The sequence below is a fragment of the Pavona decussata genome, unplaced genomic scaffold (genome assembly GCF_977016875.1).
Source record: "Pavona decussata unplaced genomic scaffold, jaPavDecu1.1 SCAFFOLD_45, whole genome shotgun sequence".
Classification (NCBI taxonomy): Eukaryota; Metazoa; Cnidaria; class Anthozoa; order Scleractinia; family Agariciidae; genus Pavona; species Pavona decussata.
Genome location: NW_028145467.1, coordinates 755,001 through 780,376, shown reverse-complemented (window position 1 = coordinate 780,376; position 25,376 = coordinate 755,001). Strand labels below are relative to the sequence as shown.

Genomic DNA, 25,376 nt, shown 5'->3' with positions numbered 1-25,376 from the left:
TTTTCTCACAGTGGGAAAGAACACTAATAGGACATTTTCATTATGGCGTCATTTTACTACAACTACCAGAATCCTTCTGGTTTTTCTTTTCTAATGCTAATTAGAGCTATTGTTCTTTGCTGTCCACTGGGATTACAAAATTTACATTTGAAAAGGAAAACGAAATGAATTCTGGTAGTTGTAGTAAATTGACGCCATCATGAAAATGGCCTATTGGTCTATATTATCAGAGGGGATCCTAATAGATTAATATTTCCCGAATACATATAATAAAATTGTGGTATACTTTTTAATTCCCAACACCAAAACAAGTAAGTTACAATCTTTTAAGTTTCTAAAACAATATGGCGACCACTTTTCATCGTTAGTACGTTTTATCTTCTAACCCTTGTGCTAGGGTTACCCTCCTTCCTTGTAAACTTATACAACTAAGAACTAAAAATATTGATCGAAGTTATTTTAATTCTACCATTTAAATCTTTAAAATCAAAACTAAGTATACCAGACATCATTAATTCTAGGAGTGCCCCTTACAAAATACGTCATTTTTGAGAACTGAATCTAATTCCTCCGTCTTATCATGACATTCAAAAGTCAATTTTGGTCAGAACACGTGTGACAAATACAATAGTAAAAACAACAACAACAACAACAACAACAACAACTTAGTGTAACAACAGCAAAACAAGTGAATTATGCATAAAACGTTCTTCTAGTAAGTGCTCTCTAAGTGGTTTAGTGGAGACTGACCGAGGGATCTTAAACTACATTGGCTGCCTTTGATGTCGTTTGATAAGCACACTGTTCCTTCTACATTTACTTGTCAAGATTTTCAAATGGTATAATATCTGACAACTATTTTGCTTTGATGTTCTTGCAGAGTGTCTCTGCTTAAAGTATTTGTTCTCCTGTAATCAATTTGTATCAGAGTTTGGTCTGCATGTAGGAATCCAGCAACAAGATTATATCTCAATGTACACTGAATAAATAGATAAATAAATAAATAAATAAATAAATAAATAAATAAAAAAAAATAAAAAATGAATAAATTTCCACATTACAATTCTAGCGATTCTTTCTATTAAGGGAGTTTCTTTCTTTCTCGAACGTAAATGTAGTGGGAACACTGCTGCAAAACTGATTATGCCAGAGTCAAGCTGTCCTTTCTACAACAAATGTTTTAACTTTCGTCACTCTACAAAATAAAGCTATTTCTATCCTACAGCCATAATTTATCCACCTTTTTCGTCTTGTATTACATGTAAGACATAAACACCAACAAAGCTGCATGTGTAATGCTAATGAATTGTTTTTTTCCTTAGACAAAAGGGTTAGCTCACACTCACCATACTTTTGAATAGACCTAGTCATAGTAAACTGCGCCATTTTGGGTGGGGCAAGGTAACCATCCATATGTTTCCCTAAAATTGTTTTGTTTTTCTGGCTATCTTCCGAAAAGTTTAAAAAAATTTAGCGTAAGGACCAAAAACGACTTTTTGGTGTTGAATATATGACTAGTTTTTCTCTGTTTTTGTATGTAAAGTTTCTAGTTTACTGATTGGATGAAACTGATAAAATGAGGCATACAAATTGTAATGTTGGCGTGCTGCATACCCTGCAATGAGCTAGAATGAGTAGACAATTTATAAACAGTAAGCTTTAGAAACTAAGTCGAAACTGAAGTCAGCTAAGGACAAAAGCGTCCAGTTGCGTTTTCAATTTTTCCATACATCTGTTGTTAATTTAATTTTTTTCTGCTGACGTTACATTGTATTTTTTATCTGATAACTCATCACGTATTCAGCCTATCAACTGTAGACGTGAAAACTGCAAAGGACCGCGAACGATAATGCTGTCAGTTGACGTAGGATCTACAAGAGACCTAATCAGCCAAAAATAAACTGTAACACAAACGAAACTTGATACGAAACTTGATAGGACATGGGTTTTGTTGCATTTTATTTGAGCTGGCTCTGTCGCTGGTTTCATATAGAACTGCTACACCGTGCTGACGAGTTCCAATAAGAACGAAACAGCTGTCCACGGTTGCAGCCCTGTTTTGTCGGTTTCTGTCGGTTTGTTGTCTCGCAAAGTCAACTCTTTCACGTAGTATCAGCCTTGCAGTTTGTGTTATCAACTGTAGACTTTGTTGCCCTGCAACACACTTGTAAGGAAATGTATGGGAATTGGTAAACCCACCCTTCAATTTCTTGCCTACCCATACGAGTTGGCATAGTGATGAGGGCTTCTCTTGACTGTCTTGCTTGCCCTGCAAGAGATGAAGCCCTGCACTGAAAAAAAAAAAAACGAAAAAAAACAAAAACAAAAACAAAAACAAAAAAACACACACACAGGCATACTTGGAAAAAGGAATCCTAGTGCCCAGTCCTATCAGGAGTCGAACCTACCCCTTACTAAATACTAGTTCAGTTGCTCTACCGCTGAGCTACAGGAGACTAGTGGGGGCTAAGGCCATTAAACTAGGTTCATGTGACAAACATCCTGCATACTGCGAGGATAAGAATGTCAGTGTGTGACAAATGCGCAATGGAATGAACGGGATGGTACATTTTAAGCCTGGTGGATGGATTTCGTCAGCATTTGTCAAAGGCAGCTGACAACAACCAGCCATGTTTGGATTAATTTTGATAACCACACTATCCAAAGCAGGGTGGCAGTCCTGGAGTGAGGTGCGCACTGCAGCGCAAGACAGGAATCGCTGGAAAGCCCATGTGGAGGCCCTATGCGCCACCTTGGCACCAGGGGACAAGTAAGTAAGTAACACTATCCTAAGGTAAATTCTTATAATTTCTTTATTATTCTCCCATATTGATCCAAGTAAGTAACTGATGACATTAAGTCAAATGTGTTGCAGAATGATCTCTAAGGAGCATGTCCTAACCCTTTTAAAAATGAAACTCAATACTAATTGGTCTGGTACACAAATACCTCCAACTCATTGAGGCCAAACTTACTTTTGCCGGTAAAAAATGTTGGAGGTGTTATATGTGGTGGACATTCATAGCTATAGCTCAAATTATGAGTGTGGCTATTTGAATTCACATTTGCATCACTACAGATGTATAGGTCACATCCTCCCCCAAATGACGGCCCATATTCAGGCCTGCAGAAGATAGCATTTGAACCTGCTTTGATTGGCAGCTTGCTTGGTCCAGCACCAGACGGGTTCACAAGGGTGAACAAGAAAGACTCTTTACATTGTTTGTAGACACCAGTACCTGAAATTAGGTAAGGTAAATGTTAAAGTGCCCCTGGGACGAAAATTTCATTTTCCATCTTTTTGCATTTTCGTGTAGAATATGACCTTCTTACTCATGTTACCAAATTTCAATCCTTTACGGCGATTGGAAGTATTTTTTTTAGCTTTTTATTCGAGATTTCATGGCCGCCATTACTTGGCCTTGTTCCGGAAGTTAAGGCTCAAATTACAGGAAGTGATGTCATTGGCTCAACACGAAAGATTCCACATGGCTAATTTTCATATCGATTCTACTTCATAAACTGTATTCTGCTGTTGTGAACTAAATAACAACACTGGCAAAACTTAACCCGATTTCTACAGTATAAAGAAACTAAGAGTGTTTCAAGTACTCTTTTGATGGGGTACTAGCCCATTGTGGGTATACCCATTTTATACACCTAGGTAAAGTGCAGGAAAATTTCTTGGCTAAGGAAACAACATGATGACAAAGGTTGGGCCTCGAAACACCAAAACGTAATGTTACTGGACCTCCTTCCACTAGGGGTGTAGCAGTACCACATATCAGTGCACATATGCACATACATACACTTGAATCCTACAAACTGAAAATTATTATAACAAACTAGAAATACGTGACTAGCAAAACCTCGCGATGCGGGAGCTGGGTGGAAAGCCCTTTTTACTCATATTGTAGCATCAAATGAGGAGATTAAAAGGTTTCTGAACATAGCAACTATTTTAATGAGCATGGTCTTTTCGTAGTTGCGATTGAAATCTATTTCTGACGCGACGAAATGTACAACGGGCGTGCAGCGCTGTTGTGTTCGATGAATTTATTTCCCACGGAAAATTATTTTACCGCGGCCACAAAACGTGTAATTTCTTCAATGCAATCTTTCACAAAAAAGATTTCTGGAAGAAAGGGAAAAGATTCTGCAGAGATAGTTCTGTATCCAGTGAATATTGATGAACATTGCGGTTGAAATTTGATCCGGCACGTTAACTTTCCCGATGTATGCAAATTTTGCTCCAGCGAACTGCTGACGCCAGCCTGTCTCCCAACCTGTTGCCGCCTAGCAACTTTCCCTTTGTCTGACGTCATTCATACTTTAAATTAATCTTGGGATTTTAGAAGATTTTCTTTTACCACAGTTCTCCTGTTTTCAATCAGGGTCTTTCAGGGCAAGAAATTGTACCGTTCGTAATGATGCACAAGTCATGGTTGATCACTCAAGTCTCCCAGTTTTGTGGGTGGTGGTGTAAAGGTCATTTTTGCTATCTTGCAATTCTTCATATTCATATAAATATAAGGAGGTTGACATTGGTAAGATCATCAGTGATTTTACAAAATGTTAAGAACAGGCATTTTGATTGTAACAATCTTTCTCAATTTTTTGTTTAGTGTGCGAGCAGGCAGAATTCCGGAAAATCTGCAAAAAATGTTATTCACCAGCCTAAGTTGGTGGGTATTGGAAAAACTGTGCCCTTTGTCTTGAGTACAGCCCTTGGCTGGCACAGTTTTTCCCAGGATGGACCTTCCGACCAGTGAATAACTTATATGGGCTCCTGGTATAGCTGCACAGGGAGCTGACAGTCTTGCATTTTGGTAAAATTCATGCTGGTTAATGCTTAAAATGTGGGTCATTCAACTTGTTAAATTCTTGAAAAAGTTATTGCGGAAAAATACTGGAAATAGCATTGTGCAGTTCCAGAAAATATCCATACCCCACCCCCCCCCCCCCCCCCCACCACGGAAGATTTTTTTTGTTTTAACCCCCACGCCCCTCGGACTTTCCGTTCCAGAGAGTTTACGATAACCCCACCCCCACCCCCCCCCCCAACACCCCTCCGGAATTTGCTGGTTTTTAAAATCCTCCTCCCTGAACCCCTGGGAAGTTCAAAATTTATTTAGAATATGAAAATTGACGACTCATACTATTAAGATCAATTTTTTTATTATGAATTGAAGCAACGTTGACTACTCTAGTTCAGCTATTTACAACACTTTGCTATTTTACTTGTTTATCCTTTTGCTAAAACTATATCCGGAAAAAATTGGAAAAAAAACTCTAAAATGGTCGATTTTTAACGTCAATAAAACAGGGCTCAATTCTTTGTTGTTGCGTAGATTACGTTTATCACTTTCTCGAGCGCTTAATCTCTATCACGTTACAACTTTTCTTTACGGCCTTTGCAAATTCCATTTTCGTAATGACCTCCGCAGAAAACGTTTGCTAATTTACTGCGAAAAAAAACCGCTATGAATATAAGTTGCACATTGAATATACGATGCTGGATTTTATTTTATCAAGTAGAATTTGAAGAACTTTGAAAACCCAGTTGAAAACTGGCTGCATGCACAAGAATTGAAAGCCGCCTTTGTGAGCAGTTTCAAATTAGGTTCTCCTGATATAAACTTCAAAATTAATTAGAAGAAGTTTGTGTTTTCAACGTTTTATGTCAAGTTTTTATCAAATAAACATCGCTGTTTCACGTTTAACGGAATTCAATCTTGAGCAAAATTTGCATACATCGAGAAAATCTTGCATTCAGTGCCGGTCGAATTTCAACTGCAATGTTCATCAGTATTCAGTGGATGGAAATATCTCTGCAGAATCTTTTTCCTTTCTTCCAGAAATCTTTTCTGTGAAAAATTGCATTGAAGAAATTACACGTTTTGTGGTAGGGTCTGTCGGATTATGCTCGTAAAATAGTAATATGATTTCGGGCGTCACCCGTGAAAGCAGGGTATTATGCTCCAAATTATGCTCGGCTGGAGGTATAATGCTCAAATTAGGCTGGTCTAAAATGACACTTCGCAATGCTCCCCATCCCTGCGAAGGAGACTAATCTGAGCTCTGCTCACTATACTTTATATATATATTGACAAGGGAGGCAACTTTTTCCCAAAACAATTTGAACACACTCAGCAAAATAGCTTTGAACATTCGACTTGTTCGCCTCTTTGCAAGCAAATTCGTATCAAACTAAAGCTGGATAATTTGGAAACACACTTACCTGTCAGAATCCCAAGAAGAAACAATTTTGAGCCCGCATTTTAGCTTCCTTTTCGTAGTTTTGCTCGGTGTAGTTATTCGCAAATATTTCCACCCCTGCAATCCATTTTCCATTTGACTCAAATTCTAAAATATTTAAGCCCTGAAAATTGAAAATATCTAGATGAAGAGCTTACCAATCTGAGTCACATAATCTACTTTTTCACGCACGTCTGTTAATTTTCCCGCTTTCTATACAGCCTAGCGTATAGAACATTTTGCACTTGCCACCAAACGTACACTTCTCAAATTTGATTTGCATAATTTTTCGCCACATACTGTAAGTTCGTTTGAACATTTCTAAAATCTACCCATGTGGTACAGAAATTAGAACAGTATAATTTGGTCCAAATTCGGGTGAATGGGGCTAATTTAAGAACTTACCATCCCACGACTGCTCTGTGTAACCTCCAAAAATATTGTTTCCACTCTTCATCACAGTTACAGTCGGCCCCTTATTGTCGCAGATGGAGTGGAAGTTGGAGGCTGCCCAGCCGTCTCGAGAGGCACGGTAAAGCAGCACAAAGGAGGAGCGAGGTTGCTTCAGTTTCCCTTTCAGCCAAGTATTGACAAAGATTTTCTTCTGCTTCGACGACAGGATTTTAGAATCATCAAATGATGGAGGGCAGATCACATCGCCGATTCCACGAATCTGATAAAATTCAGCCTCGTCTAATAATTCTTCTCGGACTAATTCATCATCGGGGAGAAGGAGACGCCCTGTACGCAGGTAATTCAGGATATACCGGAAGTGTGTTCCATCGCGATCAATGAAATAAGATCCGTCTTCAGCGGGCTTGGTGTCAAATCTTCCTGAAAACATGGCGTGCAGCATTGAATCTGGATCTTTTGTCAGCGTTTGAAGGCTCGTAGTGAAATGCTGACCACCCACGTTAAGCGTGACGGTCGAGGAAAAGTGGACATGTTCGAGTTTCTTTGCAACGGATTCAAAGGCTTCCTTCTCCTTGCGAACATCAACAGCTTGTTGCTTCATAATGTCGTAAGCTTTTTTCATCAAGCCAAGAGCCTCTTCCACCGCCTCGCAGCTTGGAGCATCGACTTGTTTTTCGTCATTAGACATCTTGCACAAAGAATTACAGCGAATTACAGCACACCTTCGAAAAGCAGCCACGCCGGGTTGACACTTCATTTAACGTTATTGTATTGTACCTCTTTTTTGTTCCATGGAAACCAAAACAAAATGGCGGCGAAAGTCACAAAGGGTTCTCTCGAATCTCTGGAAGTTAAACAGTTAGAAAGATTTCACCATGAGCTCCAACTTAAATCATCGGGAACAAAAAATGACTTGATCTAGCGATTGCCTCCATTCAAAGACGAAGATTTACTGGAGAATTAAGAGTGAAGAACATATCCATCGAGTACCAGTTTTCAACATCTCTTGAAAGGGAGGAAATTCCACCACCTACAGTACAATGGAGATGGGATACTTTGCTCTTTCCAAAAGTCCAAAAGGAGATGATTAAAAAGTATCAGTCAAGCAAACGGCAGGGAATGGTTGGGCAGTTTTGCAAAGCTCAGCGTATGTTCTCTGCGATGCGAATGAAAACCATCAAGGCCTTGCAAGATGGCAACAAAGTATTCGTCAAATCCAGCATTTTATAAAGCTTTTCTTCGGAAGTAACCCGAACGGCTACTATTATGTTTGTTGACAACATTTCATCAAAGGGTTTTTGTGAGTGTCCAGTAGGGAAATGTGGTCTTTGTTGCCATGTGATAGTAATACTTCTGCAGTTGGAACATTTATCAAGCGGCAAGAGGCTTCTTTTGTGTTTATCATGCACAGAGGAACTTCAAAAATGGCACCGACCATTTGCAAAGAAAAATGAAGCAAAAGCAAAGGCTGCATCTCATATTCGCCTGAAGTAAACTCCCGGTCTGCAAGATCTGTGCAACAAAAACGGAAGAGCAAGAAAGTTGCTGCTGCATCAGTAAGCAAGGAAAAAAGTGACTGGTTAAAACGAGACATTCCTGAAATGAAAACTCAGGTGTTGAGTAATGTGTCAAAATGCAACGTGGATGTATCAAATCATTTTCTTCAGACATTGAACAAATATGAAATCAAGCAATCAGGATTGTATTTCCACCTCTCCTACCGAAGTGCCTACTTAAGTAGCATTATTCACAAAGAACATAACTATGCAAAGAAATCGACAACCTACAATGAGGATTTTCTCAAACCAACATTTCCAACTGATGCTGGCGATAAATAACACTTGCCATTGGTTCTTGTTGCTCACAACCCCAGGCAGGAAATTAACATCATGGAGCATTCCACCTCTACAGACTCAGCCTGTAACACAAATTTATTTTCTGATGAAAAAACCCACAGCCTGCTAAATTTGCTCACACAGTCACAGGATGACACAATAACTGTCAAGCTCCCAGAGTTAAATGAAGTAAAGCTCAATACAAGCAACCAATACATTGATGTAGCTCAAGGTAGCCCTGAGTGACTTGCATGTCGTATTGGTGTAATCACAGCAAGCAAATTGCCATCATTATTGGGATTCAATGGCAACAAAGAATTTGATTCATCTTGGTTTTACATTCTAAACAAAGTAGATGAAAGCACCTACAGACCAAAAAGATTCAAGAATTTTCAAAGAGGAAACTATCATGAGAAAGAAGCTTTACAGAGTTTCTCCAAACTCTTTGGTGAGTATAGCATTACAATTTACAAAATTGCAAATGACAGTTTCCTACAGAAAATTATTCAACAATTAGATCAAAGAATTAATTTAAGAAATAGAAAATTGTGTGTATGCTTTCATAACATGACTCAAACAGGCATTTTTGTGAATCTGAGCCGCAGGCGTGAGCTAATTATTATGTTGACTCAACAGAAAGTTACCTTTTCTATTTCTGTTATAAAGTACAGCCTACGAAATTAATGTTACATGATGCTATGATGCTACCCATGTTTCGTTGGCTGATATAAAAACCAATCAGAGCTTACACTATGTGATGAAAAAACATTTTTATGATACATATACATGTAGAACAGGAACAGTACCAGCTCCTTGAATACATGTGATAAGCCAAGCAACAATGTGTTACCAGTGATCTTGATAATGCTTATATGACATCCTTATAGGCGTCCAGTATCAAGCTGTGGGTTTTTCAGGCATCCGACAGATCCAAACTATGGAGCTAGTCCTGATGGCATCACAGAAGCATTTCTTGTTGAAGTGAAAACCAGGGCAGAAAATTCTGAAGCCCCTTTAGAGAAAGCCACAGGGTCACATCTCATTTAAGCAAATTTTCAAATGTGTTGCACAGGGGCCCAGATATTGTTTTTACAATCTTATCTCCCTCAGAATAAGAGCTCTAATTTTTTCTTCCTACAAAGGAATGATCTGTTGATTGATGTCATGAAAGAAATTACTGATCACATTTTGAAGCAAGAGGTTGTTAGTGAATGGCATTATGATGAAGAGAGCTACCTCTCTAAGCTGGGAAAGCAGTTACTGGGAAACATTCCTAGCTTTGAAACTCTGCGGCTATTTAGGATGTGGGTTAACCAAATGGCAAAAAAAGTAAAGAAAGTAGTCTTTCATGTTAACTTATGAATTTGATATGTAATCAGTGAATCTGGATGTAACTGCTGTATCATGAACACTGTTAGCCTGTTAAGGAATTATCACATTGAATTACCAATATTTATATATTTACAGTTGAGCTAGAGCTATTGTAACTTGAAATTGAGACTCGTGCAGATATCTCTGCTTAAATGTAATGGCAAGGTACCATAAGTGTAGCTCAGGTGTGATAAAGCAAATATTGGCTATGGTTAAGATTTCCTTGATGTAAACATTATTTTATGTAGACCTACGCACAGCTGTTATTATATTACTTTGGTCCAACTGGCGTTTTTAACATGTTCACAATGTGTGCAAATATGTGGAAACAGCAACCCAATAAATCAATTCTGGCACTTGGCCAGCACCTATTCAGTATTTCCCAGTCTCTAACCCTACCAATGTAATTTTCACTGTAAAGTCGAAGAGCCGCAATATCAAAATTCTTAACTATTTCTGTTTCATCAAACTGTGACTTAAATTTCATGGGGGGCCTGTTGTGCAAGAGAATCTTCTGATGACACAAATCAGTTATATATGATTAAACCCCTTGTCAGTCATGACAGTCTTTCCTTTAGGCACCAAATCTAGCAACTGTGACTGTTCAGTGATGTCTGCATCACTTATATTTCCTGGGTAGGCATCAGTACAACGCAGAAGGAACCCAGGAGGCAGTGACCATAAACATATCTTCCCTGTTGTGTGGTTTTTGTAGGATGAGAATGTGATGTTGTTTAAATCGAAGTCTCAGATTGAGAACTCCAAACCTCGGTTGCATCCCCAATAGCTGCAGTATCTTGATACCCTGCTTCTATGAAGTTTTTAGGCATAAACTTGTCTACAAAACTAGGCAGTGGAGTGGTGTTGATGGACTCGAATATACTGCTAAGAAAAACACACCAACCAACAAACACTCTGGACATTGTTGATGCACTAGTAGATGTCATCCACCCCATTCTCCCAAGATCCAATGCATGTTTACAGATTGTTAAAAAACTCATAAGTTCTGTCTGTTTGTCAAGTTTCCTGAGACGGTGTGACGAGCTATCAGTGTCCACTTTGCAGTCTCGATCAGTAAACCATTGCGCCTAGAAAAGGTTCTATGCATTCAAAAAGACAGTCAAATTCATGAACTGATAATCCAGTCATATAATACATTTTAGTGGGGTGTTTCTTGAGCGTTTCGTATTTGAACTGATTCTCCTCCAATGCTTTTCTCATTAAGGACGGTGCCTACTATTGTTACTGCGCATACGTTCTGCGCATCGCGAGATACTCGGGTTTCCTATGGGTGGTGCGTACTAATACAGGAATATTTTTGCGCGGTTTAAAACTATAGAGAAAGCAGAACTTACCAAATGCCTTTGGTATCTCAAAAGAAAATCTGGGGTAACCATGCATTTTTCAGAGAAAATTAAGCTTCGATTTAGGAAAAAATCCCATACATTGCTTTATATTTTGGCGCTTTTTAGAGATATTGTTGCTTAATTATCTCTGAAAAATGCGTGGTTACCCCCAATTTTCTTCTTGGATTCCAATAGGCCTTGCTAAGATCTGCTTTTCTCGCATAGTCAAAAACCGCACAAAAATACTTCGGTATTAGTAGGCACCGTCCTTAAACTCATTTGTTGACTGAAATATTCTGCATTTTTCTCTAGCTCAGTTTGGGCTTTTGTGAGCTGTTCTTGTAAGCTTTCAATGTAACTTCCTTTCTCCTCGAGTTCTTTTTTTAGTCTTTCTACTTGGCATTGTAAATTTTCATTTTCCATCTTTTCATTTTCTGGCGAAATGCCGCGTTTCTTTACCTTGTTAGCAGGAGGAAGTGACAGACTCCTTTTCACAGGCAATTTCCTGGGCGCATGCCGAGTAATATTCGCTGTAGAGGAAGACAGCAGCCTTCTTGTACATTCTACTTTTCTTTTTAGCTCAGAACTTGGATTCTTTAAATAATCCTCGTTTAATTTATCAGCATATACTTGGGAACAAATAACGTCAGGCAACTGATGTTAGTCTTCTCTCTTCCCTGTGCTCCAGTGAGCGCCGCAAATAACATGCTTCTTCCAGTTGACATTCTCGTTCATTAGAACCTTTGCATAGCCTTTTTGCAACTCAGGATCAGACGGTAACGTGTAATATGTTATCCCTTCAGTACGAAACGTATTCAGTGTGCACAACGCACTGGCACAGTTCCAGTGCCATTTACTGTTTTTCGATTTTTTTACGTCCGCCATCTTTGAAACTCCCGCGAAACAAATCAACTTCCGTCCGGCAAACAGCCGGACTAGTTCCAGACCCCCACGGTATGAAATCAGGCTCAAGGAATCCTCCATTTACCCATCCCATAATATTTTAGTCGCCTCTGTTACGTTTCATTATCGAAGCCTGTTCAAAGAAATAAAGCAATCCCCCCGATCGATATTTTTTTTAACACATGTCTAGGCAATGGTTAGGATGAGATGACCCCACTTTTCTGCCTTCCAAACTTCAGTTAAATGTTTCAATTTGTTTATACGGCTGTAAATTCAACTGCGTCTGGTAGACTTCTGGTTGAAAAGCAAATTAAGACTTTAAAGCATAAAATAATCAAACAAACTGACTGACTAGTAGTTTCGAAAATCATAAGATGAGCCAGATGGGACTAATTCTGGGATCGCGCAGGGTCCTTGCCCTACTACACCACTTCTTTGGAGTGTTCATGTGTGAAAAATTTCCAGCTTGGTTACCAAGATCTCGGTCGCAAAAACCGAGATCTCAGTAACCGGGCCAGCCCGCCTTCTCATATGAACATATCGAAATTTTTGTAAAGAAAAGAGTGGCGATCGAGGCGAGATCTCGGAAACCGAGCCAGCCCGGTCGACCGGGCTCATATGAAGAAGGCCTTTATTCCAGAAAAACTGCTGCGAGCCTCCTTAATTGATAGGAACGGCATTCACGTTCTCCACATGACCTTGAATTTGGCCATTTTATAATATTGTTGTTTTGAACAGGTGTAGAATGATTGTTTTTTCTCGACCTTTTGTTTGGTGGCGCTCTTGCTGCCGTAGCCGTCGTCGTCGCTCAAGTTCTTTAAAATGGGACAGCGGAGTGACTGAACGGGAGCGACTGTTGGCATATGATTTGTACTTGTGAGTGAAACTAACGCATGCAGGGTACACAAACATGAAAGGGTGATCCTGTAAAACAAACGAACAAACGTGTAGTTTTAATATTCGTTACTTCAGATTGCACAAAACTCTTTTGCGCAGTGAATAAAATTATTAAGACACCTCACAAATTATATACAGAAGTTTTCCAACAACTATTCACAACACTCATAATGATATTCGAGGTTAAATAATTCAATAATGGGTTCTTCTAGCGGTCTCACGTGCGATTACGTAATTTACCGATAATAAATTCTGGTTTGGCGCGAAAATAAATCATTCTTGCTCAGTTTTTCAGCGGAGCCGCGAAGAGCTGGTCTCTTTTCTTTTGGAAGATACGACCCACGCGATTTTCTTGACGATTTCCTGATGGCTGAGGGTCAACCTCCGGAGCCGAACGTTCAGTTTCTTGTCGATCCCGTAGAGCCAGTCGTGAATCCACCGGTCGTGAACCCGCCAGTTGTGAATCCGCCGGTTGTGAATCCACCGGATGGCAACCAGAATGTTAATGTCGCTCAGCCTCAGGAACTGGAGGTAGTTCTCTTTTAGTTGTTATGAATTTTTTCGCGGCATATTTCTCTTGTTTGTCGTATCTTTCAGGTTCTTCACACAGCATGGTAGAGAGAATAACGGAGAGCTTTTTTGGCCAGATCGCGGCCTGTTGTCGAAATCTTTTCGAAAGATTGTCGGACTATTCCGCGTGGCTAGTTAACGAACTAGCGTTTGGCGTCTGGCTTGTGGCTGGAGGAACGCCGTGGATTCGCTTATTTTGTATTTCTTTCGGCCTTTGTGGTCACTGGATGGTTACAAAACCATACGAGCGAGGTGGCCGATTTGCTCGGCGGTGGCTAGTTGACAGATTAGCGGTCGGCGTCTGGCTTTTAGCTAGAGGAACGCCGTGGACTCGCTTGTTTGTATTTTCTTCGGCCTTTGTGGTCGTTGGATGGTTACAAACCGTACAGGCGAGGTGGCCGATTTGTTCGGCGGTGGTTGGTTGACGGACCAGCGTTGGGCGTTTAGCTTTTAGCTAGAGGAAAGCTGTGGACTCGCTTATTTGTGTAACAAACAGCACATGCGACGTGGCCGTTTTGTTCGGCGGTGACATCTAGTTTTTAGCTAGAGAGACGCCGTGAACTCGCTTATTTGTATTGCCTTCAGCCTTTTTGCGGTCGTGGGATGGTTACGAATGGTGACAGCGAGGTGTCATTTGTGTTTTGTCTTTTTCCTTCGGCTGATGTGGCCTTTGGATGTTTGTAATGAGTTATGACAATGGGTCATCGTTAAATGTTGAACGTTGCTAGATCGTCTTACTTGTATTTTCTCCTTTGGCTGTGCCTGCCGAAGGATGTTTATACATGGTAACGCGAGAAGTTACGTGATGTTTTTGTTTTTTCACGAGGCCTGTAATGAGGTTTTTATGCATAACAGTAAGTGCTTCGCACATTGAGGTGGGCGGTGATTAAGAGTTTCTTTGTCCCTTTGCGGAGATTGCGTGAGGAGGTGAGACAGTTAAAGCAGTCAGTGGAGGCAGTGACCCACGCGTCGCCTGAGAAGCTCGTGGAACAAATCTTAGCTTATGCTTCCCGCCGATGTTGGAGACGCTGCATAACAAGACCGCTGACCGTAATCATGACAGGAAGAACTACTATCGGCTCGTTCATCAGTAGAATGTTCACAGTCCCCCTATTTTTCCGTGGGATTACGCTTCGATGGAGCTGCCGCCATCTTGGTTTGTAAAAGCGAGTACGATCTGGGGAGAGTGTCCAAACTACCAAGGGGAGGAGAGCGGAGTTGGGAGGCGGCGGGAAAAATAGGGAGACTGTAAAGCCTGGTTCTCATATGCCGCCGAACTACCTGCGACACAGCCGCCGGTACTGCCTGGGATACTGTTCCGACATATGAGAACATACGCGGTCGGCAGCAACAACCATCGCAGGCCTTTGCCGCCGGCAAGCCTGCGAAGTTGACTTGAGTTCAACTTCGCAGGCAGGTCGGCGGTTCTTCCGGAACGCCGGCGAAAAAAATGTTTTATGTGAACGGAACCGGCGATCGTCGGCGATGTACCAGAGGCAAATATACCCCACAATTCATTACGTCCAAGATAACAAATCATCTACCAAACAAGAAGATAAACTCGAGAAGACAAATAAGCCATTCTGTTCACCTGAAGAAATATTCCCTGTCTTGTAGCCTCAACGCAGCAAACAAAGTATGATACTGTCCGCGCTGGCTCCTTTCTCTAAAACATAGCCCGAACGCAAAACTTCTGCTTCCGTTTTTCTCGTTTTTCTTCACGCTTTCTTCGTATGCCCCTTACAAGCAACAAAACTAGCGAAAACTAGACTGGCAACGAATTACCAGGGTTCTATTCATGTTTATTGAAGGAATGTTGAAAAGAGCGCCAAACGATACCGTTTAAGCGCGCTTTTTTAAATTCACCGGGGGCACGTCCCAGGTACATCTGCGCAACCACTGCGATGCACCTGGGTCGAAAAATCACGTCGACCGGCGACTACAACGCAGGTCATCGCAGGTAGGTCGGCTGCATATGAGAACCAGGCTTAACAGCTTCTCACTGTCTCGTGTTCAAGGGGCGTGCCGAGACTTTGTCGCCTCGACTAATTGAATCAACTAAAAGATATACTCCCCAGAGATAAACATGTCAAATTAAAGGAAATACGATAGTCCTTGCTACAGTACCGTTTCTGTACCATTTCGAAACAAAGTACAGTTGCGAAATAGAATAAAGTTGCGAAAGTCTTCTGAGTGAGGATAGGCATGAAAATACAGTACAGTACATCAGCTATTTGCAAAGTGAATTTCAATACAAGCGGAACACATGTAGTGAAGCTAAAAGCGAAACCTTCAGATGCATGCCGCATTTGTAACATTTATTTTTTAAAATAGCAGTCGGCGATTTCCGGAAGAAAAACAAGTACATTTCCACAGAAAATTTGTTTAGGATCCCGGAAAGAGCCGGAGTTGCCAGCATTCCTCTAGCCGATCTTTTAAAAGCACATCTTGGAGTTGAAGTGGATCCACAAGATGGGAAATCTTTACGTGTTTGCAAAAGCGCTTGCGACGAAAGCCACGATGAGCAACGTTTCAAGCGCTTTGTGTGTGTTGTTTTGCCCCAGAGAATTATTAAAAAAAGTCGTCCCTACAGTTCGCCATCTACTTCAAAGCAGTCCAAAGAGACGGAAAACTGCAGTCTGCCGCCTGCCAAACGTCCGCTGATTTTCAGCCGTTCTGAACCAGTTCCGTCGACCGTATCGACCCGTACCGAGACGAATATTACACTGAACGTTTTGTTGGAAGATGAGAGCGGCGATGAGGATGCTTGAGAGCTATCAGGCCTCCAAGCCGACGAGACAAACGATAAAAATCAAAACATTCCCCACGATCTTCACAGCATTACACGCCAGCCCGTATTCAGTTGTAGAACTGGCGGTGAAAGGTACGTCAGTCATGCTGTCAACGCTTCAGAACTTCTATTGTCTAATTGACCAATGAGGTGTTGCCGTTGCTGGTGCAACGGGCCTTTGAAACGCGAGACAATGAGAAGCTGTTACAGTCCCTCTATTTTTTCGCTTCCCCTCAATCACTATACTAACACTCACCCCCGCTCCCCTCGGTAGTTTAGACACTCTCCCCAGATCGCGCTCGCTTTTATAAACCAAGATGGCGCCGGTTCCATCGAAGCGTACTCCCACGGAAAAATAGGGGGACTGTGAACAGTCTAGTTCATCAGTCGGCGAGAGAAAAGGTGGAGTTGTCGAAGGATCACTTCAAGGACATTGTTATGCGCCTTTTAGGAGACAAGGACCACGAGAGGGTCCTGGGTATCGTTTCTAAAGTAGAAAAGAAGTCAAATCGTAAGAAGCCTCAAGCGAACTGCTGGTGTGGCACGTCCGTCTCGTCCATTTTCTTTGCGATGTTATTTTTGTAATAGGCGAGGTCATATCAAAGCTGATTGTCCTGATTTGAAGTCCAAGCAGAGGAAAACGGATCTCAAATCAGACTAGTAGCTTGTGTCTAGATCTCGTTAGATCGCACCGGTGTTATAGGTTAAAGGCCGCCTGGACAAGGCTGTGTGTTATAATATTGCTTAATTCTTTGCGATAACAAACACACGTTTGTGTGTATTGAATCAATCTAGTGCATATTTTACTCTGTCTATTTTGTCAACATAGTTATAACGACTTTGAAAAAGGGGTATCCTTGAGACAAGGGCCCTCCAGCCTCGCTGGTCTTAGCTGTTATTTCTCTGCTGACTTTGACGGGGATGATTTTAATATGGTCTTAGATTTTTTTCGGCGATTAAGTGTTTAAAGGTGTCTTCACTACCCCCTTTTTCCTAGGGAAACATGTGGTGTTGGGAAAAATCTGACTCCTTTGATCTTCGACTTCAGGAGTTGCAAAGCAAAGAAGTTGAGCTTCCAATATCCTGGGTCGATTGTTTCGGTAACCCCGTCGAAGTGACAGCCTGTGACCGTTAATTGGTGATATTTCGGAGTTATTGTTCCGTGACCCAAATTGTTTCCGAGCTGGAGAATTGCATAACCATTTCGAGTATTGGCAGTACATTGCGCGAGATAACTCGTCACCCCAACAGGCACAGATTCTTGGATGGATAAGGGACAAGGTCTCGATTAAGCCGTTTTTCAAGTATTTTAAAGGAAGTTTTAAAGGAGAATTGTTCGATTCAGACGAGCCTCCGATGAAGGTGTTTAAGAACAATGTCTCTTGTAAGCCCTTTGTGTCATTTGTGGAGGACACGTTAGTTGCACGCTTGAAATCTGGAGCCATTTCGCTGTTGGGGAGAGTGGGTGTGGTTGACCCTCCATTTATTGTTCTTCCCCTTACAGTTGAGCCAACAAAGCCAAGGTTATGTCACGATGCGCGCTATCTTAATTTATGGATGCGTGATATGCCTTTCTCTTTAGAAAGGCTGATAGATTTACTGCGTTACGTGGGCAAGGATACCTACCAAACGGTCCTAGACGATAAGTCTGGCTATGACCATATTCTTCTTTCTGAAGACAGCCGCACGTATTTTGGGATCCAATGGGGAGAGTGGTATTTCACGTATAATACCCTTCCTTTTGGGTAGAAGATCTCCCCGTTTGTATATCATACTACTGGCCTGTTGGCTAGAAATTTCCTTAGAGCTACAGGAATCCCTTGTTTGCTCTACATCGATGATCGACACAATGGCGAACTGCAGGTGGCACTCGATAAGGGGGAATACGCTACTATTAACACTGTTGATGATCGTCATCTTGCGGCAGCTAGGTCGGCTATATTTCTTGTTGCTTATCACCTTGTTAGATTGGGATATTTCCTTGGTTTGCAAAAGTCAATATTGTTCCCAAGTAAAGTGGTTCCCTACCTTGGTTTTTTAGCGGACTCTTCTAGGGAGGTGTTCTGCTTAAAGCCGGAAAAGAAGGAGAAATTCTTGCAACTTGTCCGTGAAATACTCCATGCTTCTAAGGTTACGGTGAAAACCTTGCAACGCCTGGTTGGGAAATGTGTCTCTTTTAGTCTAGCAGTACCTGCGGCCCAGTTGTTTACGAAGCAGATGAATGCAGCTATTGCCGGTGGCCAACGTACTTCACACAGGCTAATACCCATCAAGGGGGATCTGCGTGAGGAGATCTCCCATTGGCTGTTTTTGGAAGGTTGGGATGATCCGGTAACATGGCGGGATGAGCGTCATATTCGTGTGTCTGTTGCAACTGATGCTTCTGCAACAGGCTGGGGTGCTATTTTGTTAGCCCCTCATCGTGAGGAAATATCAGATTATTGGACTGAAGAGCAGTGCAAATGGGGGATCGCCGCGAAGGAAGCTACTGCGGTCGACATAGCGTTAATGGCTTTTAAAGACAGTTTGTTCAATGCTAGAGTTGATGCTTTTGTTGACAATAAGGCCGTTGTCGAGGCGTGGAACAACCAGGGTGGTAGAAGCTTGGAGCTTAATATGGCATTGAAACGGCTTTTCTTCACAACGTCGAAGCTTAGCTTATCTCTGCACATGTCTTACATTCCGACTGGTCAGAATCCTGCTGATGTTCCATCAAGGCGCCTGTCCCACTCAGATAGTAGATTGTCGGATGGTTTGTGGCACATTGTTCAGAAGGAGTTTGGTGGTAGGGAAGGCCATACTTGCGACCTTATGGCCATGGATTCGAATAGTATGACGGATGCGCACGGGTATTCTCTTCCTCATTTTACGGCGATTCCCTCTTCCGGATCGTATGGTGTAAATCTCTGCACACAGGACCTTGCTCCCCTCGGAGTGCTTATGGCCAGACCGTATGTTTTTCCTCCCATGGCTTTAACGGGACCTGTCGTAAAATTTCTGTAGAGTTTTAAATAGTCGTGCACAGTAGTGGTGCTGGACGTGTTTCCCAAGAAGTACTGTTGGCCTCTCCTTATAAATAAAGCTGTAAAGAGTAGATGTCTGGCTGTTCGTGGCGATGGCAACGCTCTCTTGGTCCCGTCCAAAAAGGGGTGGCTGCCTCACAAGGGCATTCCTGGAGATCTGTGGGTTTTTGCAGTGTGTTTTTAGGTGTGTCTTGGCATACATTTTGATCTGTTGTGCTACTGGTTTGTGGTGTATGATAGGGTTCTCCTTTTCTGGTTTGTAGGAGCTTCCAGTCATGGCAAAGCTGTTTGTCCAGTCAGTTAAATGCCCAACCTGTGGATACGCTAATGATTTTGACTTCCGTTTTTGTCAACGTTGTGGCTAGATAGATAGATAGCTTTATTAAGTAAAATCATTGCAGCCCCCGGGCCAGCTGAAATACGGCTTACTTTACTTGACAACGCTTGTCAAGGAACACTCTGATGTTATCGTTGACCTTGATGGAATTGAAGTGGGTTGGAACAGTTACTTAACTACGATCAGGCAACCAGTTATAAAAAGCAGAACGATTCTCTTCAGAGGGAATTTGAAGCTTTTCTTGGTGCTTTGCCGGGTTTGTTACTCTCGCGACAGTGACGCCTAGGGACTTGGGTCGCTTCCTGATCTTTAAAGAAAAGCATGGCAAAACACAGGTACACCTCAATGCGTGTTAATTTTTGGGTCAGCGTGGTAAACAGTCATGTGGCTGCCCCTTGAGATTGTCATTCAAGACTGTGGACTCTTACATAGGAAAGTTAAGGTCGATTTTCCATTCCATTGGTCGGGACGGAGAGTGGGACAAGCGGCTAGGTCTTGGTAGCCCAGCCTCTGATAAATTGGTAAAAGATTACCTTCGTCTTTTCACAGCAGAGCAGTTACAGGCCCGTGTTACTCCAAAACAAGCCACGCCATTCTTTGTGGACAAATTGACTCAGTTATCGAAGTATCTTGAAGGCGAGCTAGCGAGATCAAAGTCGAAACTTGACCGTTTCATTATTGCACGTGACCAAGCTTATTTTAAGTTGGCGTTCTTTAGTGGGGACCACCCAGGAGATCTTGGTCAGGTAAAAGTTCCGGAGATCCTTCGTGTTCCAAATGATGATGGGTTCTTATTTAATCATATCTGGGGTAGGACTTTGCGGGATGGTGAGAGTAATGTCTTTGGTGTTCGCAGAAATCCCCAGTCGGTCATCTGTCCTGTGAAGGGCGTTGAGCAATATGTCGAAGTGGCAAGGGAGTAAGGTGTTGATTCAACAAAGGGATACCTGTTTCGTTCGACAACTTCTAATAATGGTGTCCAAGATTCCCCATTTAGTTCTTCAGCAGCAGATGCGTGTCTTAAAGTGTATCTCAAGCAGATGAAAGCTGATGATGGTGAGACATTGCATGGCTTTCGTTCGGGTTGTGCGATAACGTTGGCCCTCACAGGAGCGGATCTGTCTGAGATTATGGAACACGTGGGTTGGGCTAGGAGGCATACCGCCTTATATTACCTTCAGCTGGCCAAGGTTCTGAAACATGATGGCCCGTCGGGACGACTTGCTACGCCTTCTGCTGAGAATGTGGTGGCTCCATGGCAGGATGTGAATCAGCTGAAACGTTTTGTGTGTGCTTTTCCAGCTACTGAGCAGAGGAAACGCCCAGCAGAATGAGGATACTTTTTTGCTAGAGTGTTTTTGGAATGGATTATAACCTTTCTACTATCGTTTCTTTACTGATGAGATTTTATGGAAACTCATACTAGTTTAGTTTGATTATAATTGTAACCGTATAGCTGTGTCTTACTGTGCTTGCGGATTAAAGTTATGAGAGAGGTTGGAGAATTGAGGATTGGGAAGTTGTAAGAGGATTTGAGAGTCGGAATGCAATTAGCTAAGACTATTTAAGGAACAGTGAGGGCTGTTGGGCGCTGATCAATCTTTTTCCCCATACCTTATTAGAACTGAGCATGAATATGAATGTATGTGAATAGAATACTATTCACAACACTCAATGATATACGAGGTTAAAATAATTCAATAATGGGTTCTTTCATGGCTAGTCTAGCGGTCTCACGTGCGATTACGTAATTACCGATAATAAATTCTGGTTTGGCGCGAAAATAAATCATTCTTGCTCAGTTTTTCAGCGGAACCGCGAAGAGGTGGACGGCCCACCCAGTCCCGCCCAAAAATCGCGTGAGTCGTATCTTGAACTCCTCCTTGGCTTAGTCCGCTGATCAATCTTTTTCCCCATACCTTATTAGAACTGAGCATGAATATGAATGTATGTGAATAGAATACTTACCATCCCAAGACTTCTTCGTGTAACCTCCAAAAATATTCGCTTTTCAATGAGTGTCTCCAACTACAAATGAACCCCTTCTGTTCTGAACCTTTGTAACAGCAATTTCGGAGCATTTTGTTTTATTTCAACTTGCATGATCCAGTTCTCAACTTTTGCCACTCTATTTTAACTTGAACATTTTCTATTTCATTTTTAATTTAACCTGAAACAATGATTCTCCCATACCCAGATTTAATACACTCTTTTTTATATATGCCGGTATATAAGAACGTCTATTAAATTTTGGGGCAGTGAGGCTGAACCTTCTTATTTTGTTTGGCAATATGTGCCGTAACGTGGACTTCAATTTAGTATAGACTAAAGTTTCACATTTATTACTTCATCAGTAATTATACTGTTAATTTTAAATACATTTGGTGAAAATAAAAATGTTTGTAACTGACACTCAGCATGGGTAATGTTCATAAATTTTAGTTAATTTCAGCCACAGCGTTCTTATGAAAAAGATTCTTATAAAAAAAGAGTGTACAGTAAGGTACAGTTACTGCATAGAGTTAGATATAGTTAGGACCAGAATTAAGGAGTGTACTCTTGGCTCTATACAATAAGGAATTCTCCTCGGCTTCAAAACGTTTTTTTTAAAGATATATTGGTACCCACCCTGCTAGCAGAGCGTTTCTTTCTGGCAAGTTTTTTAGCATGTACGCAGTCGTTCGCGCATCTGGTATTTCTTGTAGTTGGCTTCTTTGCTTGTTTTCTCTCGGGGACGCTTAACAAGCCAACTACGCGAAATACCAGACGGGATGCGAACGACTTCGTACGTGCTAAAAAACTTGCCAGAAAGAAACGCTCTGCTAGCAGGGTGATTGGTACCTTGCCAGTGCCATACATTACAATTTCGTCAACTGTACCCTATGTTTGACGTGAATTTTACAATAAATGTCAAAATCCCTGTACGCTGATTGGCAGACAATAAAAATGACGTCAGGTGTAACGTGCACGCTTTCTCATCGGAAAATAAAGCCAATTCTGCTCCTACTTAACTTTTTCCATGTTATTGTAAAAACCAAATCGACGGCAGTTTTCTATGGTCTACACTCTTGGCAGTGAAACCACTCGCCGTTCCACTTGAATTTTGAACATTTTATGACGTAATTTTATGATATATGATTCTCAAACTCATTAATAATTCATGCAGTCAAAAGCCAATAAATGACCTCCATTTCGGTCAGGTGGATGAATCTTGATACCCCAATGAAACACCAGATGAAACACCACCAGGTTTTCATCTGAGATGAAACATGTTTTTCATCTGAGATCAAACATTTGCATTTTAATGAGATTAATTTCTTATTGTTTCATTTGAGAAGACATGTCAAAAACTCGGGCTTCGTGCTTTATCACGGGTTCCAAATACCTCGAAACAGATGAAAGCACTCGGCCTGCGGCCTCGTGCTTTCATCTGTTTCTCAGTATTTGGAACCCGTGATAAAGCACTCGCCCTCGTTTTTGACATATTACGTATAGACCATAGAAAACTGCCATCCCTTGTTAAATATAACATACTAGATATCACATATTGCATTTTATTCTACAACTATTTTTACAGTCAATATTAGTTAATATTATTAGTAGTACCCGCAATGCTAACTACTTTAGACACCTTAATAAAGTTTATCATCATCACAATCATCAACCGTAAATAATCCACCTTTTTCGTTTCATAACACATAAGGAAATCCTCAACCAAATTAACGCATACTGTTTTTTTTTTCCACCAGACAAATGATCGTGGTATAAGTATACAATGATTCAAAGCTGTCTTTATAAATGCCAATTGACAACGCTTAAAGTTATATTAAAAGCAACAGAAAAAATTTAAAATGCAGCAGAAAGTAATTATTAGTCATGTTAACGGTTTTTGTAAATGATGTACCATAGTGACTTAACAGACTGAAACTTAAGAAACCATTAATTGCCTTGAAAGATAAACACCTCCAACTCATTGACAACGAAATTCTGGTTACCAGCAAAAAATGTTGTCGGCTTTCCATGTGGTGGGGATTCAAAGGTATGGGTTAAATTACTATAGCTGTTTGAATTGGCATTTGCCTCACTGGCGATATAGAGGTCATGTCCTCCTCCAAATGTTGGCCCATATCCACCGCTGCAGTAGATCCCGTTCTGGTTTGCAGTACCCTTGAGGGACAGCTTGGTTGGCGCAGTACCAGACGGGTTTACAAGGCTAAATAGGAAAGACTCTGTAGAGCTTTTGTAGCCACTTATGCCTGAAATTACAAGGATATGACAGCCAGTTACATCCCCTGGGAGGGGGGCAGGTGCTTCATATTATGTAGCTGGTTACATGGGGAGGAAAACCACAGATTGCAAGGAGTGCACTAGAGCATATTAAGCCAACATCACGGTATGGCCAGTGCCTCACACATACAGACTATCCCTTAAACCGGGTGGTAGCAACCATGGACAAGTGTTTTGTTCTGATTAGGACTCATCAGCATGAGAGCCAGGTTTAAGGCTCTCATAAAAAATAATATTGACTCTGTTGTTTCACTACAGAAGGTTGCTGGAAATCCAGCCCTATAAACCCCTGTTTCTGGCATGGAGTAGCCCAGGTTGTTAGCTGTGGACAGCAAAAGGATCCTTGGCACGTATATGGAGAAATTACGGTGAAGGAAATCATTCAATTTTGTGTGCCACAAAAACCATTAAAGGAAAACTATAGACTGCAAGGAGCATACTACAGCATCCCCATGGTATAATGGCATTACACCATGCATGCAACAGCTATATTACATAGGTAGTGGTGGATGGCAGCCATGGACAGGCTCTTATCCTTGGCTTGAAACAGCTGTCCATGGCCGTCACTCCCCTGGTAATATGCAGGGTCGTAACGAGGAGGTATACAGGATCAGGGATCAAAGGGAAAAAAAGGGGGTTGCATCAGGGATCACAGGCCCGGGATTTGGGATCACAAGCCTTGGGATCGGGAACAGTGGTGCTGCTAGGGGATCAGGAATCAAGTTTTCCGACAGGAAAACAAATATCATAAAATGCCGACAAAATTCAGTTTAATTGGACGGAAAGAGCTGCCACCGTTTACAAATTCAAATGGATTTTTGCGGTACCATTTTGTTACGGTTCTAAACTGTATGCAATACGATCTGCTGGACTAGCTTGACTACAAAACGTGGATATTTTCCCGAATTCTTAAATATATTTGTACCATGTTGCCCTTTTTTTAGTACATATCAGTGACTCTTTGCTGTGATTGACTCAGTTTGTTGGAGCTATACATAACTGCAGTGACTTATCTACCGAATTGGTCTCGGTCTTTGACTGTTGAATAAGGACGTACTCAGGAAATAAAATTCATACAGAGGACATTGCCTTTTGACAATGTTTTCCCTCTGTCCAAGTCTATCACACGAGGATGGCGCTTGGCACTCTGAATTATAAATTTAACGAAGACGTCCTCATTTGTAGAGACATATACATACCCTTTCGACTATACATACCCTTTCGACAGTGAAAGACGAAGTCTTTTTTAAGACAAAATCCTGTTATCAAAGAACACGTTATTGCACTTGGTACTGTACACTACTACTACATTTTTTTTTTGACCAAGCTCAAGAGACCATATAT

General features: G+C 41.3%; 2 protein-coding genes and 3 pseudogenes across 2 annotated transcripts in view; 2 read left to right on the top strand and 3 right to left on the bottom strand.

Annotated features, from left to right (window-relative positions):
- Positions 1–2,858: 2,858 nt before the first annotated feature.
- Positions 2,859–7,385, bottom strand: LOC146482539 (uncharacterized). Its single transcript, XM_085107027.1, has 2 exons — positions 6,664–7,385; positions 2,859–3,239 (listed from the first exon to the last, which is right to left on the bottom strand). Exons 1-2 carry the CDS (start codon positions 7,358–7,360, stop codon positions 2,926–2,928), a joined length of 1,011 nt encoding a protein of 336 aa, XP_084963153.1. The 5' UTR covers positions 7,361–7,385; the 3' UTR covers positions 2,859–2,925.
- A 95-nt stretch (positions 7,386–7,480) lies between these two features.
- On the top strand, positions 7,481–9,602 carry LOC146482538 (uncharacterized; annotated as a pseudogene).
- Positions 9,598–11,099, bottom strand: LOC146482537 (uncharacterized; annotated as a pseudogene).
- A 2,183-nt stretch (positions 11,100–13,282) lies between these two features.
- Positions 13,283–17,046, top strand: LOC146482536 (uncharacterized; annotated as a pseudogene).
- A 6,239-nt stretch (positions 17,047–23,285) lies between these two features.
- Positions 23,286–25,376, bottom strand: part of LOC146482535 (uncharacterized) — an 8,675-nt gene continuing 6,584 nt past the window's right edge. Inside the window, exon 2 of the mRNA XM_085107030.1 lies at positions 23,286–24,001. Within this exon, the coding sequence (XP_084963156.1) occupies positions 23,685–24,001 (317 nt within the window). The 3' untranslated portion in view covers positions 23,286–23,684. The remainder of the gene's footprint in view (positions 24,002–25,376) is intronic.

Coding starts and splice junctions, on each gene's coding strand:
- LOC146482539 (XM_085107027.1), bottom strand. CDS start 7,360: ATGTCTAATGACGAAAAACAAGTCGATGCTCCAAGCTGCGAGGCGGTG. Junction 3,240..6,663: donor CACAGAGCAGTCGTGGGATG/GTAAGTTCTTAA, acceptor ACCTAATTTCAG/GTACTGGTGTCTACAAACAA.